The sequence below is a fragment of the Peromyscus maniculatus genome, chromosome 5 (genome assembly GCF_049852395.1).
Source record: "Peromyscus maniculatus bairdii isolate BWxNUB_F1_BW_parent chromosome 5, HU_Pman_BW_mat_3.1, whole genome shotgun sequence".
NCBI classification, from domain to species: Eukaryota; Metazoa; Chordata; class Mammalia; order Rodentia; family Cricetidae; genus Peromyscus; species Peromyscus maniculatus.
In genome coordinates this window covers 135598006-135616163 of record NC_134856.1, presented here as the reverse complement: position 1 = coordinate 135616163, position 18158 = coordinate 135598006, and the positions used below count along the sequence as shown (strand labels likewise).

At 50.9% G+C, this 18158-nt stretch overlaps 1 protein-coding gene across 1 annotated transcript in view; it reads right to left on the bottom strand.

The window, feature by feature from the left end:
* Positions 1-362: 362 nt before the first annotated feature.
* Positions 363-18158, bottom strand: part of Cdhr2 (cadherin related family member 2) — a 36340-nt gene continuing 18544 nt past the window's right edge. Inside the window, exons 14-32 of the mRNA XM_076573380.1 lie at positions 17923-18084; positions 17594-17655; positions 16782-17025; positions 14019-14258; positions 12259-12328; positions 11367-11972; positions 10394-10465; positions 9937-9986; positions 7670-7818; positions 7407-7515; positions 5866-5954; positions 5408-5476; positions 5236-5313; positions 5077-5137; positions 4857-4981; positions 4310-4423; positions 4152-4229; positions 3213-3270; positions 363-600 (exon numbers count right to left, since the gene is read on the bottom strand). Coding sequence (XP_076429495.1) covers positions 460-600; positions 3213-3270; positions 4152-4229; positions 4310-4423; positions 4857-4981; positions 5077-5137; positions 5236-5313; positions 5408-5476; positions 5866-5954; positions 7407-7515; positions 7670-7818; positions 9937-9986; positions 10394-10465; positions 11367-11972; positions 12259-12328; positions 14019-14258; positions 16782-17025; positions 17594-17655; positions 17923-18084 — 2577 coding nt within the window. The 3' untranslated portion in view covers positions 363-459. The remainder of the gene's footprint in view (positions 601-3212; positions 3271-4151; positions 4230-4309; positions 4424-4856; positions 4982-5076; positions 5138-5235; positions 5314-5407; positions 5477-5865; positions 5955-7406; positions 7516-7669; positions 7819-9936; positions 9987-10393; positions 10466-11366; positions 11973-12258; positions 12329-14018; positions 14259-16781; positions 17026-17593; positions 17656-17922; positions 18085-18158) is intronic.

The following is an 18158-nucleotide window of genomic DNA, read 5'->3' as shown; positions in this document are numbered from 1 at the left end:
ATCACTATGCACAGTTCCCACAGGGGCCAAAGGGTGCCCTGGGGCTCAGCTGAGAAGGAAGAGTCATGGAAAGGTCAGAGGGTCTTAGACGGGACTGAAGGTCATAGCAAGGCTCCTAGAAGGTCTCAGGCCACTGGCTGTCTGGGTGACAACTGGTCTTGGGCATTGGGAACAGGATGGAGAGCTCACTGACATCCGCAGTTGTCTTTTAAAGGTCCCCTCCTCCCCCACCTTTCCCCCCACAATGCTGTGAGCCCCCACAAGTTCCTTGTAACCACTCAGCGCCCTGGCCCCTCTCCCTCTAGCCTCGGTTTTTGGCTCCTGTCACAGTATACATTGGTAATAAAACCTTTCCCCAACTCTTGTCTGTGACTCAAAGTTGGGAGTAAAGCAAGACCATATATTATATTTAGGGGAAGGCAGAGAGTACAGATTGTGCTTGAAGAATGGAGGTCTCCGTCACAGATCTATGGTGTCCAGGCTAGGGTTGGTGAAGGACAGATCCTTCTGCTGATGCCCGCTTGTGCCCACCTGCCTTCCGGAGAGCACGGCACTCAGGGGCTCTGGGTCCAGTTCAGGCGAGTTGTGTGGAAGCGGCTTCTGGAGAGACAAGGGGGAAGGGGGAAGATGGGCTTCTCTCCCCAGACCCCAGGACAGCGGTGGGCCTTCCCACTCATCACCAGATAGCGCCTTGGCTGGAGTTTCTCACCCTCACTCCTGAGGCCCACTCCTGTTGGGGCCCCTGTCTCCTTGCTGTATCCCAGAGACAGCCATGGCCAGGGGTGGTCTAGGTGGGGTATGCCTAGGGAGTCACCTTTGGCCTTTGACTAACCCCAACAGAGCAGGGTTCTAGCATCCTGCCCAGTCCTAGGCCAAAGACCCCCTCCCTCACAGTTCCCGCCACCTGTACCCCAGAGCAGGCCATGTGTTGGGCAAGGTCCATCAGTTCCATGACAGAGCCATAGACACCCTGCTGAAGGAGCGGGCCAACCATTCTTGTGGATGTCCACGGCACAACACGAGATTCCTCTTGAATGTGCCATCGCCTGTCTTTTTCAGAAATGTCACCCAGGAGTATACCCGTACTTTGTCACGGCGCTCACACATCGCTGCTGTCCTTCCTCTTACCCTCCCCATGTGACGTCACTCCCACACTCTTCCTCACACATACACCTTCCTACAGGAGGGCCAGCCCCTGAGCTAGGTCACTGCAGCAACACCCGCCTCCCTTCCCCCACAAAGCCAGAGCCCCAAGTCTCCCCTGCCTTTCCCTGAATGCTAACTATACAGGCTTCTTCCTGTCTGGGATGTTACCTTCCCTGGTAAACAGTGGAGCATCCAAGAGCCCAGAGGGGTTAGTCAGTCAGTGTTTACAGACCCTGAGCCCATAGCATTAGATAATGAAACCTGGCACCTAAGCCTGGAGACTTGACTTCTGAGCTGATTTGCCCTGCAGGATGCCTGGCCTTAAGCCAGCCAGCACTCCCTGAGCATCTGCGTCCATCCGTGCTACCTGATTGGCAAGGGGGATTGGAGGTCTCCAGGTTGCTCACACCTTGGACAGTGTTTACAGAGCCCTTATAGGTCAGAGCACTCAGAGATTGCTAGAAAAAAAAAAAAACAAAAAACAAACCTCTGTCCCCCAAGACAGTCACCCCCTCGCTCTAAACTCTGCTCTCGGAAGTCCTGTTCTTTCCCAGCCCACAGGTCAGTCAGGACCCCCTAACTCCACTCTTGGAGGAGAGTCCACAATGCCCTCCTCAGGGCCTTGAACTTTTTTGTCTCCATTCTGTCAGAGAAGTTCACTGGAGTTTTTATCTCAAACCACCTTCACACAGAAATGGGCCACACACAGGGGCTGACTGGCTTGCTGTCCATGATCCCCACTCTTGGGAGCCCATCTACAAGTCTTTATGCCAGACTTTTCATCATAATACATTTGGACCCCTGTACAAGCCTAAGAGAAGCTTTGGTTGACCCAGTCTATCCAAGAAATTAGTCCTCTACCTGGTGGTGGTGGCACACGCCTTTAATCCCAGCACTCAGGAGGCAGAGGCAGGCAGAACTCTGAGTTCAAGGACAGTCTGGTTTATAGAGTGAGTTCTAGGACAGCCAGGGATAGACAGAAAAACTCTGTCTCAAGAGAGAGAGAGAGAGAGAGAGAGAGAAGAAAAGAGTCCTCAGGGAGGGTAAGGATTGCAGCGTGGGTAGGCTGGGGCCATGGGGGAAGGGCCCAAGGAGCTGGGTAACATGCAAACACTGCTTCTTTCCAAGAAATGAGCTACTGCAGCTAATGGGTCCCAAAAACCTTCTGCTCCAGTGGGGGGGGGGGGCTCCATAACAGAGCCCTCCTGACCTTACTGACCAGTTCCAGTGGTTCTCCATTCTAACCAGATGTCAGAATTGCCTGATGAGTCAGGCAAGGCAACAGGTACCTGTAATCCCACCACTCAAGAGACTGGAGCAGGAGGATGGAAAGTTTCAGCTTGGCCTAGGCTACCCAGTAAGACTCGGTCGCAAAACAAGGCTCAGTCAAGAAACTAGAACCCCCTGGGGAGCTTTGGCAGTGTGTCCTTGCCCTGTCCTGCCCTGTCCTTGCCCTGTCCCACCCTGGGCCATCAGGATCAGGATCTGAATGCGACCTGAGCATCAGTTCTTTTAGAATCCCCTAGGTGATTCCAAATAAGAGCCCAAGCTGTGAGTTCTTGATCTCATCTACTAACCAACTAACCATCTAACCAACTAACCTAGTTAACAAGAAGTGGTGTTGTCACTCAATCATTTACTGAGCTTGCTCCTTTGCTCATGTCCACATTGCTTCCTCACCTACTAGCATTTGTGTAGAGATCAAAACCAGGCAGAACCAGTTTCTGACTACATGCTTTGTGCCAGCTTTCTTCCTTCTCTTTTTTGTTGGTTTGGGGTTTTGCTGTTTTGTTTTCTTTCGTGAGTGGTGCTGGAAACTGAACCTGGAGCCTCAGCAAGTGCCCCACCTTTACACTACATGCTTGCTCTGACTTAATCCCCACATCAGCCTTGCAGAGTTGTTTTGATTACCATTTACAGATGAAAAGAACCGAGAGCCAAAAGCAAGAAGCAGTTCACCCAAGAGCACATTAGGGAGGGATTGGGCCTCATTCATCCTGAATTCCACCCCTTCAGAGAAGAGCCTCAAGTCAGAAGCCCAAGTACCAACTCCTCCCACATCTTACCTTGATTTCCTTAATGTCCGTGTCCAAGTCCACAGCATTTTTGTCTAGGGAGTTGAGGCTATGGGAGAAGTGGTAGAATTTAGATTGTTAGCAAACTGACTCACCTTCCCAATCTGTGGCCTCGTCACCACCATCAACATCATCCCAACATTTTAACCATCACCATTACCACCAACATTACCATCACCATCACCACCAGCATTTTAACCATCACCATCACCCCAACATTTTAACCATCACCATCACCCCAACATTTTAACCATCACCATCACCCCAACATTTTAACCAACAGCATCACCCCAACATTTTAACCATCACCATCACCCCAACATTACCATCAGCATCACCACCACCATTTTGACCATCACCATCACCCCAACATTACCATCAGCATCACCCCAACATTTTAACCATCACCATCACCCCAACATTACCATCAGCATCACCACCACCATTTTGACCATCACCATCACCCCAACATTACCATCAGCATCACCCCAACATTTTAACCATCACCATCACCCCAACATTACCATTAGCATCACCCCAACATTTTAACCATCACTATCACCCCAACATTTTAACCATCACCATCACCCCAACATTACCATCAGCATCACCACCAGCATTTTAACCATCACCATCACCCCAACATTACCATCAGCATCACCACCAGCATTTTAACCATCACCATCACCCCAACATTTTAACCATCACCATCACCCCAACATTACCATCAGCATCACCACCTACACCACTGCCCTCACTGCCATTATCACCATCATCAGCATCAGCATCAACACCATCACCATTACCATTGCCACCATTAACTCTATCACCATTGCCATTATCACTATGACTACAACCATCACCATTATCCTCATCACCCCTTACTTCCCACTATCGACAACTAGTGTGGTAGTGAGAGATGCTGTTCACCTGACATAGTCCAGGTCACTGGAGGAGTGACTCTCCAATCCCAGATCATTGGTGGAGAGGTCCAGCATGGGGTTGGCTCTGGGGAGAAAGTTTGGTTAAGCAGCTACGGCCTTCGGTCATCTTACAAAGTCTCTTGTTCCCTTCTGACCGCTGCTCACCGCTCAGTGTTGTACATGTTAGTCCCAGGGATAGCAACAGTTGAAGTCATTGCTTCTACTGGCGTCTTCCGGGCCTCCTTGCCAGCCTTCATAGCTCGAAGCTTCCGGTGGTAGCTGTTGAACCAGGAGGAAGTCATATTTGCAACATACTCACCTAGTATGAAGCCCTTCAGCTGTGGCCTCAGAAGGACCCTGGCCGGTGATAGCTTTAGCTGCATTATGTAGGGGGTAAAACCACGAGCCAAGAGAATGTGTTGTCAAAGGGCCACATAGGCAGCCAGTGGTGTTAAAACTCAGGGGAAGCTACCAGTTGTGTTCTGGGAAGGGGAAATGGCAACACTCTGAAGTGCTCAACATTTCTACCCCCAAAAGGAGGAATCTAGAGCCAAACTCATCTGCAGGCAAGGAGACAGGCTGGGATGGGAAGGTGACTCAGCCTTGCACATGTACCTGATGCCTGACCCCAAGTTCTTTCTACCCACCCCACACACATTGGGTATCTGGGCGAGAAGAGAGCTAGAGACCGAGGGAGAGATGCAAACCACACCTCTTCCGCACACACACGAGGGCCGTGGTCAGAATCACGAGGACCAGCAGCAAGGCCACTACCAGTCCTATGATGACACTGGTGAGTAGTTTCGGCTGGTCAGACTCCTGGCTGTCCTGGGAGCTCTGGAGAAGAGGGAGGGTGAGGAGGCTGTGGGACCCACGCCCCTCCCCCACCTGTGCCGTCTGTCCACCTGTGCCGTCTGTCCGGCCACACTCACCACCACCACCAGCCCCAATTGCAGCAGCTGCCTCAGTGCGTCCTGGTCCTTCCGGATTATCCTGCCACAGAGCCCTGCTTAGACCCAAGGGTCACTGACCTCCCCTGGGGGTTCCTTCTTCTACGTCCCCTGCCCACCCTTCCAGACAGCCCCACTCACGTATTCAGCTCGTTAAGTGTCAGGGCTGACCCATTGGGGAAGACAAAGTAGGCATCCAGATAGGACTGGACTTGGGCTCTGGAAGAGACACATAAACAGCCCAGGAACACTACAAGCCTCTCCAACAACTGTTGCTTTCCTCAGCCCGGCCACTATGCCTGGGGACACTCACCGAGCCGTGGAGTCTATGTTCTGTATCGTCACAACATAGACAGTGGTCCTGGTCGCCTGGACAAGAGCCCTACAAAAGATGCAGATATCACAGCTGCATGGAGCAGGGCTGTGGCCATGGCTGTGGCCAGGGCTGTGGCCAGGGCTGTGCCAGTGGAATCGGGAGTCGTATGGAGGGAAGGGTGTGTTCACTAAAGAACTGATACCCCTCTGCACACACTAGAAATGGAAATCCTTTCTCCTGGGACCCTGTTCTTCTCCGTGCATGACTTTCACAACTGGACATGGCCGTCCTGTCATGCCCCACCCCGCCTTTGACTGCACATGGACTTGGTGGGGTACAGGCAAAGGATCGAAGACAGGGACAAGTTCAAGTATGGGTCAGGGACGGGGTAATTCTCCAGGACTAGCCCCGTAGGCCTTCTTCCCACAGCCACTTCTTGTGCTTCCCAGACCTACGCCTTAATCTCCTCCACGTTGGCACCCACATCCTCCTTGTTGGTGGAGAACTGTAGCCTCACACGGTAACTCTGGTCCACAGTGAAGAGCTAGGGTAGAAGGGGGTGCAGAGAGGAGACATCAGAAACATAGGACAAGATCATCGACAGCACATGTCTCAGCACACACATCCACTGTACAGCTCATGCGCTGTGTTCACCTGCAACCCAGATTCAGACACCACAAAGAGACATACCAAAAAAGGGGGAAAAAAAAGACTCCAGCTCTCACTTTAAAGAGGCCATCACAATGAAAGTTTCATGAGATTTTATCCTGGAATTTTCTACCTATAAATAATCCCATGACACGTACATGGTTTCCCTTGGCCACACGCTTAGAATCCTGGCATTTATGCTGTCCCTGTCCCTACGTGCCTTTGCTCGCTCGGTCTCTCCTGGGCATCTCTCCTCATCACTCTACATCACTGTGGTTCATGTGTGGTGGTCCATGTGGATGTCTCACACATCCTCACTTCTGACTTTCTCCCCACCAGGTGTTCTCATGTGCCCTGATGTGCCGTCCTGTGTCTGCAGGAACATCCCCAGAAGGGGACCTGCTGGCTAAAACACTGTGTGTCTTGTAAACATATGTAGAGATAGACAGATACTCTTCCTGATAGATTACAACTGATTTCATTTCCTAACAAGACTAAGGAGAGTCTGGTCTAGGAGGAGCATCACTGGATGTCAGAAGGACCACTGGGTCTTTCACATGACTAAGATGTATGGGAGGAGCATCACTGGATGTCAGAAGGACCACTGGGTCTTTCACATGACTAAGATGTATAGGAGGAGCATCACTGATGTCAGAAGGACCACTGGGTCTTTCACATGACTAAGATGTATAGGAGGAGCATCACTGGATGTCAGAAGGACCACTGGGTCTTTCACATGACTAATATGGACCCAGAATTGACTTTCCATGTGCATTCCAGTTGTTTGGACTCTGATGTGTGGGTGAGAACAAAGAAGTCCCCATCATTTAGAAGTGAGGTCAGGAAGAATGTGTGTGTGGTTTATGATTTTTTTTTTTTAGATCAGGTCTTGCTATATAGCTTAAGCTGGCCTCAAATTCAAGCGATGGAATTACAGATCCATCTCACAGTGTCAGGTATTCTGGATAAAAATTCAATAAAACATGCCTTTAATCTCAGAATTTAGGAGACAGAGGCAAGTGGATCTCTATGAATTCAAGGCCAGCCTGTCTATATATAGTGGCTCCAATCCATCCATAGCTACATAGTAAAACCCTGTCTTAAAATAACAAAATATAGGCTGGGCAGTGGTGGTGCACGCCTTTAATCCCAGCATTCAGGAGGCAGAGGCAGGGGGATCCCTGAGTTCAAGGCCAACATTGTCTACAAAGTGAGTTCCAGGACAGCAAGTACTAAACAGAGAAACTCTGTCTTGAAAAACCAAAATACATAGATAAACAAAAAAGAAAAGAAGAAGAAGACGCGGCTAGCTTGGACACCAGGGCAGGAGGCAGGGAATGGCACTCACTTTCAGAGTGATCTGGGTTTCCAGTGCAGGACCCACCGCTGGCTGGTCCTGAGCCTGAACTGTCACCTGGTATGTGCCTTGGAGGGTGGAATCAAGGTTGGTCACCAGCCTGTGAGAGATGGCAAGACACAGCTTTATTCTGTAACCCAATCTGGGTCCTTCTAGCCCTCTGGAAACCTACCCATACACCTTCCAGGATGGGGACCCTGCCCGAAGCTGTACCCCGCACCCCACCCAAGCCGTCCAGGTATCCTTCACATTACACGATGTTGCCAGTGTACAGGTCAGCTTCCACTGAGCGGGTAATCCGGAAGACCTGGACAGGGTTGGAGGCCCCATTGTTGGAGACAAAGTCCGATTTCAGGATGGAGAACTGGATGATCCCATTTCGCTGTGAGTCCTCATCTCTGGCCTGTTAGCAAGAGTGGATGTCTGGAGTACGACTTGGAAAGGCCTCTCCATTCCCACCATGATCAGAAGCCACAGCCGCCACCCAAAACTTTTATTTTTATTTTTTTTAAACAGGGTCTCACTATGTAGTCCTGGCCATCCTGGAGCTCACTATTTAAGCCAGAATGGCCTTAAACTTTCTGTGACCCTCCTGCCTCTGTCTCAGAAGTGCCAGAACTACAGAAGTCTACACCACACCTAGCTAGATTCTTAAAAGACGAAGTTCACCTTACATCCACATTTGCCCAGGTGCCTTCTCCTGCACCCCAATATAACAGATCGCCACCCAAAGTCTTCCTATACTGAAATCTGCGTCACTCTCTTCTACCCAGCTGCCAAGCACATACACACCCACTCACAAACAGCCGCACTCAGCTCTAGAGCACCGCAGTGTGCATCCTCCCTTTAAAGCCCTCATTTCAGGGCTGATTAATGTGAGCCTACATTCCCTAGTGGACCAAAAGTGAACAAGAAGGAGGGACAAACATTCTAATGCCTTTAAAAAGAATGTAACAGAGAGCTGGGCGTGGTGGCACACACCTTTAATCCCAGCACTTGGAAGGCAGAAACAGACAAGTCCCAGTGAGTTCTAGGACAGCCAAGGCTGCTACTCAGAAACTGCTATCTCAAAAGAAACACACACACGCACATGCACACACACGCGCGCACATACACACACACACACACACACACACACACACACACAGAATGCAATAGGTACACAGGGCTTCATGTTCAAGGTAAACAGCTGGGCTTCAGGTGGCAAAATGGAGTTATTTTTTAAAAGAACCAGTTTGGCCAAGAAGAACATTCAGTCAGTAAAGCGTTTTCCCTGCAAACACAAGGCCTGACCTGCATGTACCAGAACCCACCTAAAAAGACCAGGTACACTGGGTTGTGCTTGTAATCCCAGCACTGGGGAGGTGGGCACAGGTGGATCACTGGGTCCTGTCAACCTAATAGGCAAGCTCCAGGCTACTGAGAGATCCTGTCTTTAAAAAAAAAAAAAAAAAAAAAAAAAACTCCTAAAGAACAATGCCCTACATTGTTTTTAACACACACACACAGACACACACCCCATACCACATACATGCATATGTGCATATACACAAATATGTACACATATATATACACACACACATGCATACACACACATTCACCACATACACACAGGAGCATGTGCACTCACCCACACATGTGTACCTGCACATACACACACACACACACACACACAAACAGAAGAAAACAATTCAAAACCATGACTAAATTGGGACATTGGCATACAGTAGGCTGAGGATTGGAAATTAACTGTGTTAAGTCTTGAAAGAACCTAGAAAGGAAAAATTGCTGTCCCCAGGAGAGGTTCTGTCCTGAGGACACCCTCAACTCTGCATGGGAAAAGCCAGGCCTTTCCAAGCCTGGGGCTTTCCATTCACGTAGTGCCAGACAAGAGCCACCAGCCTCCTGTCAAAGAGGAAAACTGAGCTGGCCATGGTAGCTCATGCCTTTAATCTCAGCACCACAGAGCAGAGGTAGGCAGATTTAAGGAGAGCCTGGTCTACACATTGAGTTCCAGAATAGCCAAGGCTACAAAGTCAGACCCTGTCTCAAAACATGCACAAAGGAAACCTAATCCCAGAGAAGCAAGACAGCTTCCGGCCCCAGGGCCTCACCCCACAGGGCCTAGCCACCCTCCAGTCACACACTCATATCCATCACCATAACAAATTGAAAGCATTGCTATAATTGTGCTCAGGAAGCTATTTAAGTAGAAGAAACCCTTTTAATTTACAATTGGCTATGGGTTCTCGATCACACTCAAGAATTCTGGCATCATCAGGAGATCTAGCCTACAAGTGGTATTTCTGGTCATGAAATTTTTATGAATACGAAATTGAACAATTAGCAGAATGGGAGCACATCGGCTGGGCAAGCATTGCTGCAGTCCCGGCTTGTGTCAGCGGGTTCTGAGCCATCAAATCTAAGGTTAAAACATCTTAGGGGCAGGGGAAAGGCCGGAAGGCCTTAGTTCTGTCCCCTGGAGTTGCTGTGACTGCAGCGGCTGGAGCTGAGGACTCACCTGGACAGAAGCCACCGGCTGGTTGGGTAACACGAGCTCTGGAATGATCACTACAAATACAAGCAGGAAGAAGTTAGCTCGACTGGGACAGAGCCACCTGGCCCAGATCGGCCATAAGCCGGGTCCACACCCCAAGCCCATGCCCCGTCCCTCTGCAAAAGGGACCCCTTGCAGCTGAGGATGCAGTTGTCAAGGCATCCATCCTCACGGTACATATGGGGAAATCAAGGCTCGCAGAGGAAAGGCCTGCCTTAAAGCCAGCAGGCAGCTGATCCAGAGCTGGAATGAAAATTAGGTGTCCCTTCTAGCTACAAGCTGGGGTGGAGGTGGGCTGGACCCCTCTGTGGCCTAGAGAGGGTTTACAGGGGTGGGAGACGGAGGGTATCTAAGGGTAATCCCGTGTTACGAGGTGTGTGTAGATACACCGGGGTGAAGATGGGTTGCTTTACTCATTCACCAAAGGTCTTGTTGTCAGGCAGAAAATAGGGAGCATTGTCGTTCTTGTCCTCGATGATGATGGGGAGGCTTCCTGAGGAGATGAGATCACGTGGGTCAAAGCTCTGAGCAAACTCCTCACCCCAAGAGCCTGGGCCTCGTCAGGCCTCCAGCAGTTCCCGCCCCTGCTTCTCCCGCCCTGTGCTCAGCTCTGCTCCTCACCCACGAGTCCCCACGGCCTCCTCTAGATTTCCTGTCTGTTGGTGTTGTCCCTACCCTACGGATGATGAACAGCTGGTCAGAGCCATGCAAGAGTGGCAGTCCGGGAGTGGGCCCGGGATGCCCCACTTGGCCAGGGCCCTTTATGCATGGGTGGGTGTCATCCAGTAGCAGCACACTTGGCTGGCATAAGGGCTCCGTTCTCAACACAGCTGAAAGTGCGTGTGTAGATACTATGTCTGTCTGCCTATATTGATATATGTGTGACGTATACTTTTATGTCAACTGGTCTTTTAAAACACTCACTCTGAGCCAGAAGTAGTGACACACAACTATAAATCTCAGCACTTGGGAGACTGAGACGGGAGGATTATAAATTTGAGGCCAGCCTGGGCTACAGAGTGAGACCCTCCCCGCTCTGTTCCTTGGCTTCCTCATCTTTAGATCAGCTGGGCATCCCCAGCTCATGAGTTGTGCAGGAATAAAATGAGCAAAGGCTTTAAGGTGCCTGGCACAGTTCTGTGCTGTGCTCACTGTTAGCACGGCCCTTGTGCCTGTGTGGAGGTGGAGGAGGACTCAGCTAGCTCTGGGGTGCTGTCTCCTTTGTCTAGGTGCTTCTAGGCACCCTGCTGGACCCTGCGTGCATGCTCTCACACTCTCCACGGCCCGCCCCTTGGCCGATCCCCACTGGACAGACGGGGCAAAGAAGCTTCGCGAGGACATGGCCAGCGACCCAGGTGACAGTTCCTGATGTCTGCAGCCCTGAAGGGGCTCACCATTGCTGCTGTACGCCTCAAAGCGGGGATCGGTGTTGAGGTCATGCGCCCGCACAACCAGCGTCACCAGGTGACAAGCCTCATAGTCGATGGCCTCACTCTGATTGACGTACACCGAGCCGTTGGCAAGCACAGAGAACCAGCCGTGGCACACGCTGCCCACGTCAACGTTACCCTTGGTGCAGATGACATTCACTAGTTCTATTGTCAGGTTGGCGTCAGTATCCACATCCTGGGCCATCACCTGGGCCACCAGGCCATGCTGGGAACCATTCTCAGCCACAGCGATGCTCTGGAGTGAGGCTGCATCCAGGGTAGGTGGCTCATCATTCACATCCACCACAACTACAGTGACATTGACTGTGGAATTGAGGCCCTGGGGGCCTGGGTTCTCAGCAGTCACCATCAGATTGAAGAATTTCTGTGCTTCATAATCCAGGCTCACATCGGGGAGCAGCCAGAGGGACCCCTCGGCCCACCCTTGACCCAGCACGTTGCCCTGGATCACAAAGTTGTTGACACCAGTCCCGGACAGGCTGAAGCTGATGCGGTTGTTGGCTTCTGTCTGGTCAGCATCCCAGGCCTTCACTGTGCCCACAAACTCTCCTGTGTACAAAGGACAGAGCGTGGAGGACCAGCTGTGCCAGCCACAGGCACTCCAGGCTGGTCCTGCAATGGAGCCGTTAGCATGGGCCTTACTATTTGGTGTCAGAGATGGGATGTAAGCAGTCTCTGCTTCAGTACACCCTTCTCCAAGTGCTGCCTTGCCAAAGGATGACCAGCAGGATTATCCTGCAGGTACCCAAGGTGCTAGGATACATATTCCCCTGTCATCTGCACAGCGAGCCCACAGCCCAGCTCCCTGGGCCCACCCAGCCCAGAGGGCACATACCTGGATCCCTCTCCATCACCAAGAATTCATAGGAGGACTGGTTGAATACAGGCAGGTTGTCATTGATGTCCTGAAGGGAGAGGCAGGTCTAAGTCCTAGGGACCTAGTAGCCTCAGGTTCACATGTACCCCAACAGCCATCAGAGAAGCCAATAGTATCTCTACACAGATAGAGCCATCAAGTCTGCGTCCCTCAGACAGCACTGACAGGTTTCCAGATGTGCAGACAGCCTTCCGGAGAAGGCCAGGAAGTAGTGCTGCTTCTGTTTGTCTGACCTCAGCCCAGAACTGTTACAGGGCCCTGTCTGTGTCCCCATCTGGCTTAGCCTGAGGTCCCATTTCTCACCTTCTTTCTTTCTTCCTTTCTTTCCTTTTTTCTTTCTTTCTTTCTTTTTTTTTTTTTTTTTTTTTGGTTTTTCGAGACAGGGTTTCTCTGTGCAGCTTTGCGCCTTTCCCAGAACTCATTCTGTAGCCCAGGCTGGCCTCGAACTCACAAAGATCCACCTGCCTCTGCCTCCCGAGTGCTGGGATTAAAGGCGTGCGCCACCACTGCCCGGCTCTGAGGTCCCATTTCTGACCTGTGACACCGGCTCTGGGTTCAGTCTGACCTGGAATCTGGTGCCCTGGACACCTGGTGCGTTCTGACCTTGCCTACCATGCACAGCTGGAGCCCTGTCTTCCATCATCTCCCCAGGGTTTGTCATGGGAGATGTCATGGATGCTCCAGCCCCTCCCAGTCGGCTGGCATACAAGCACCCCTTGGCGGTCAGTTTTCTCTGTAGAACCATAGAATGGAGACTTGGGAACAGAACTCTAGCCCTTTGTCTTCCCTCTCTTCCTTCCCCACCCTTCCCTTCCTTTCCTCTACGCCTCCTCCTCCTTTCCTCCTTCTCTCCTTCCTTTTCCTTTGTCTTTTTCTAAGATAGAACTCTCATCATGTAACCCATCTTCTGAGCTCATGAAATCCTCCTCAGAAGTGCAGAAGGGGCCTCTGCTCGTCCAGGCACATGGTCGGATGGGGCTCCTCAGATATGTATCACTGGTTTCTCGCCCAAGGCTGCTGAATTCTCGTGGTCATCCTGACTCACGCAGGAGTGGCTAAGACATCAGCTCTGAGTCCATTCCTGCTCTGCCTCTCCTGGGGCTCTGGCTTCTTTGGCTTCAGTGTCCTCAGCTGAAAACATGGGTGACCTCTGACACAGCCAGAGTGTGAAGCTCACAGGGGCCAAGGGTCCCCTCTAATCCAGTAAGTGTAATTCTTCATTTTTCCTTTAGTGGTCTGCCTTGTTCCCAGGATGCTGCCGAGTCCTAAGTCTCTGCAGTGTCTCCCAAAGTCTGCTGTGTAGCCCAGGATAGACTAAAACCCTCAATTACCCTGCCCGAGTCTCTCAGGTATTGAGGTTATAGCTGTGCACCACATGCTTGGCCCCTGCTTTCTTAATAAAATGGCTGTTACCATCCGTCCCTGTCTCTCGGTGTGCAGGAGACACAATTGGAGCCAGCTTCACTTGCCCTTGGCCTTCGCTTGGTGTCCATTAGGAGGGTTCCCCTGAGTGCCTTTCCTGGGCAACACCCTCTTCAGAACACCTCATTCATTCATGCTGATTTCATCCCTAGTCTTTCTGACATAAGGACTAGGATTGCCAAGGTCTGCCCGGCTGAGTTCTCAACCTCTCATCGACCATGCTGTACAAGGCAGGAAGTGTGACCTGTGCTAGCTCCGGGGAGCTAGGCTGTGTGTGTGACAGCACCTTGCCTTACCTCCACAGTGATGGTGACATTGACGTCAGTGCTGAGGGGAGGCATGCCGCAGTCAGCCACACGCACAGTTAGTACAATGTGGCCCTCCAACGCAGGGTCAATGGCCTCACGGTCCAGGGGCTCCAGATTCCTGAGGAGCCCGGTGTTGGGGTCTATGGAGAAGTTGTGGCTATAGGGCCCAGGCAGCAGGCTGAAGAGCAGGCGGCTGTTGTTAGTGTCTGGCTCGTCATCATCATAAGCCTGTGAACATAGTTTGGCCTCAGGGATACAGGCCTCAGGCCCAACCCCCTCCCTCCAGCACTGGTCTAAGCAGCCATTGGCTGGACCAGGAGGAGACAGACCATGGCTCCCTGCTGAGATGTGGGGCACAGCCAGCAGGAGCTCTCATCTCAGCTTGTCCATCCCCCATGAAGATAACTGCTTCATGTATCTTGCATATCTAGGCCTGAGCTAGACCCTGGAAAGAGACCTGAAGTGGAGGTTTCCATAAGCTGAGGCTACAGAGAGGGTTGTCGGGGAGTATATGCAGGGGATCTTGTGAGTCTCCCATTGCTACAGCATGCTCTCTTTCTGTTTCTCTGTCTTTCTACACACACACACACACACACACACACACACACACACACACACACGGTGGGCTGTTTATTTATTATTTATTTATTTATTTATTTATTTATTTATTTAGAGACATGGTCTTATGTAGCCCAAGCTGGCCTCAAACTCACTACGCAGCCAAGGATGACTTCAATCTTCTGGTCCTCCTGCCTCTACCTCCAGGGGCCTAGGCTCTCAAGCATCCACCGAAGCACCCTGTTTATGTGGTTTTGGTAACAGAACCCAGTGCTTTTGGGCATGCTACCCAAGCCCTCTGCCAACTGAGTTACATCCCTAGCCCAATACTATATTTCTTTGTTTTTAAAGTTTAAAAGATTTTTTATTTCATATGTTTGAGTGTTTTGCCTGGGTGTATATAAGTATAGCATTTGTGTACAGTGCCTACAGAAGCCAAAAGAGGACATCAGATCCCCTGGAATTGGAGTTATAGACAGCTGTGAGCCATCATGTGGGTGCTGAGAACCAAATCTGGGTCCTCTCCAAGAGCAGACAGAGATCATAACTGCTGAGCCATCCCTCCAGCTCCCCACTCAACTTTTTTTTTTTTTTTTGAAACAGGGTCTCACTATGTAGACCTGGCTGGCCTGGAATTCACAGAGATTTGCCTGCCACTGCCTTTCAAAGGTGAAATCAAAGGTGTGCATCACCACATCTGGCTACACATCTGGCTGTACTTTTTAACAGCTCATTCTCCTTACAAAGGGTGTATGCGTGTGCACAAATGCATTCTTGTCTTGCCAGGGCCCCAAACATGCTGGATCACACTGGAATGAGCCTGCACAAAGAATGCATGTTCTTCTCGGCCCCAGCCCTGACCTGGGGCCTTCCACCTGACTCCCAGTCATGCTGTCCCCCCTGCAGCTCCCTACAGCCCTGCTGCCTTTGACAGCACAGATAACACTATTAGTAAAGGTCTGCCACTTGCCTAGTGGGAGCCCCAGGAACAGGAGTCAGAGCAGGTTCGCCTCTGAGCACTGGGGTTCAACAGAGGACCCAGCAGGTGTTGAGATGGAGGCTATTCCTTGTCTGTCCGCCCTGCTCACCCCACATCATTGCCTTTGCTTTAGTTCTGTTGGGTCTTGCTCAGTAAATGGGCCCTTCATAAGCAGCCAGAGACGGCTCTTCCAAAGGCACAACTCACCTGTCTCCACAAAGGGCCTCGGTACTTAGCCTGTTAATTTGCCAAGTACTCCTCTGCATCCCTAAGGGTGCTGTAGTTCTGACAAATCAGAAATGTTTCTCCCATGAGGCTCTTAAAGACCAGAGTCAGAAGGAGTAAGTCCAGTGAGATTTGGACTACAGCCTGACCACTGCCGTTGACCGGCTGTGCAGTCACAGAAAGGCTTGACCCTGGAACATCTGCAGGGAGCCTCAGCCCCTGAACAAGGGAGGGACTGGTACTGAGAGATGGCCTTGTGAGCATCTGCAGCCCTCTTCTCACAAGGTGACCATCTGGGCCATCCTAAAGGAGAGTTCTCAGTCTCATACCATGGAGGGCAGAGGGCTTCCCAGGCGTCTCTGGAGCCATGAGTGAGTTTTTACCATACAATCCTGGGAGCTTGGCTCAGAACTGAACCTGTAGCCCACTCCAGGGGCTGCTTTCCAACTGCATTCTTTGAGTTCTGGGTGTTAATGCTACCTGTGGACCCTTTAATAACACCACCCATTTTTTGTTGTTTGTTGTTCTCTGTTTGGATATTCTGTTGTTTTTTTTTTTTTTCTCAAAACAGGCTTTATCTACATAGCCCTGTCTATCTTAGAACTTGCTCTGTAGACCAGGATGGCCTCAAACTCAGAGATCCCTCTGCCTTTGCCTCCTGGGTGCTGGGGTATGCACCATGATGCCTTGCTTGGATCTTATTTTTTATGTATGCCATATCAAACCTTTTTGGAATGAGTTTCCCAGGAATGTATGATTTGTTTGTGAGGTCTATTCCACACCAGGCCTCTGCAGAGTACCTTAGACCCATTATCTCATGCCCTGCTGACCCTGTGAATAAGGACAATGACTCTTAATTTTCTAAGAGGAAATAGACACTCAGAGAGACTGAGTAACTTCCTCAGAGACACACAGTAGAGCTCAGGCTTCATACAGGGCCAGCATGGTCCCCTCCTCCACCTCCCCACCAGGTCCAAGGTGGCTCTCACCTGGATGGTCACGGAGACATTGCCACCCTCCTCTGGCACAAAGATGGTGTAGGAGCCTCGGACCACAGGCGCGTTGTCATTAATATCCAGCAGAGTGATCTGTAGTGTGGCGGTGGTAGACTGGTTCCCTCCGTCGGTGGCCTGCAGCGTGAGGTAGTACACAGCCTGCTTCTCGCGGTCCAGCAGTGTGCCATTTTTCACCGTCACATTTCCTGAGTTTGGATCTACCTCAAACAGGCCTTCTCTGCTCGGAGTGACCAGATTTAGCCAGTAAAATGACAGGATATGCACTTACAATTGAATTTCAGACAAATGATAACACAGACTTGAGTGACCCTTTTGCAGTATTTCCAACACACTTATGGCTGTGGATTGGTCATGCTGTGAGCGCCCTCAAGCCTGCAGGTGTTGGACACTTGGTCTGCAGTGTTGGGAGGTGCAGGGGCCTCTGAGAGGTGGCCTTTGGGAAAGATGTCCCTGGCCTCTTCCCTTCTGGTTTCCTATCTTGTCATGTGATCTCTCCATCTCATACAGGGTCCCACCATGTGAGTCAATAGACTATGAAGTCCTCATATGGTCCAGTGCATGGAGCCCCATGCTTCTGAGCCTCCAGAACGAAATAAACCTTTCTCTATATAAAATACCCTGCCTTGAGTATTTTATTATAGTCATAGAAAACTAATCATTTTTTAAATTGTTTTTCTGGAATGGATGCAACTGAGCACTTTGTACTTCTGCAGACTACACTTCTCTACCACTCTAGCCCCATGGGGAGGTAGAGAAGAGCTCCCCTGCACACCTTAGGAGCTTACCCATTTCCTGAAAGCAGACTGTAGGTGATACGACCCCATTCGCCCTCATCTTCGTCTGTAGCCTGTGAGGTAAAGATGGCAGGACACTGGAGACAGGGCCATCTGTGGTACCGCACAACTCACTTGACAAGGCTGTTGTGCATCCTGACTCCAAAGGCTCACCACACATCTGCATTCACACATCCACACTCCACACACTCGGATACAGTCATACATGCAGGCATGGTTGCAGGGATCCAGTGACATGGAAAGAAACAATGTCTGGGACAGTCTCAGATTGGCCCTTTTCAGCATCTGCCTCCCAGCGTGGTCCCTCCAGTATCACTCACCTTGATACTGCTGGTGACCACAAAACCTGTTGGACTGTGCTCTGGCACAGTGAGTTCATACAAGCTCTGAGAAAACGTGGGCCTGTGGTCATTAATGTCTCTAAGGTGGATGGTCACATTGGCAACAGAGTAATTCTTGCTGACTGAGTCAGTGGCCACAACCTAAGGACAGAAGAACAAGCGGCGATACAGGGGCCTGGTTACCCATGACCTCTGTATCCCACAGCATCTTGGCA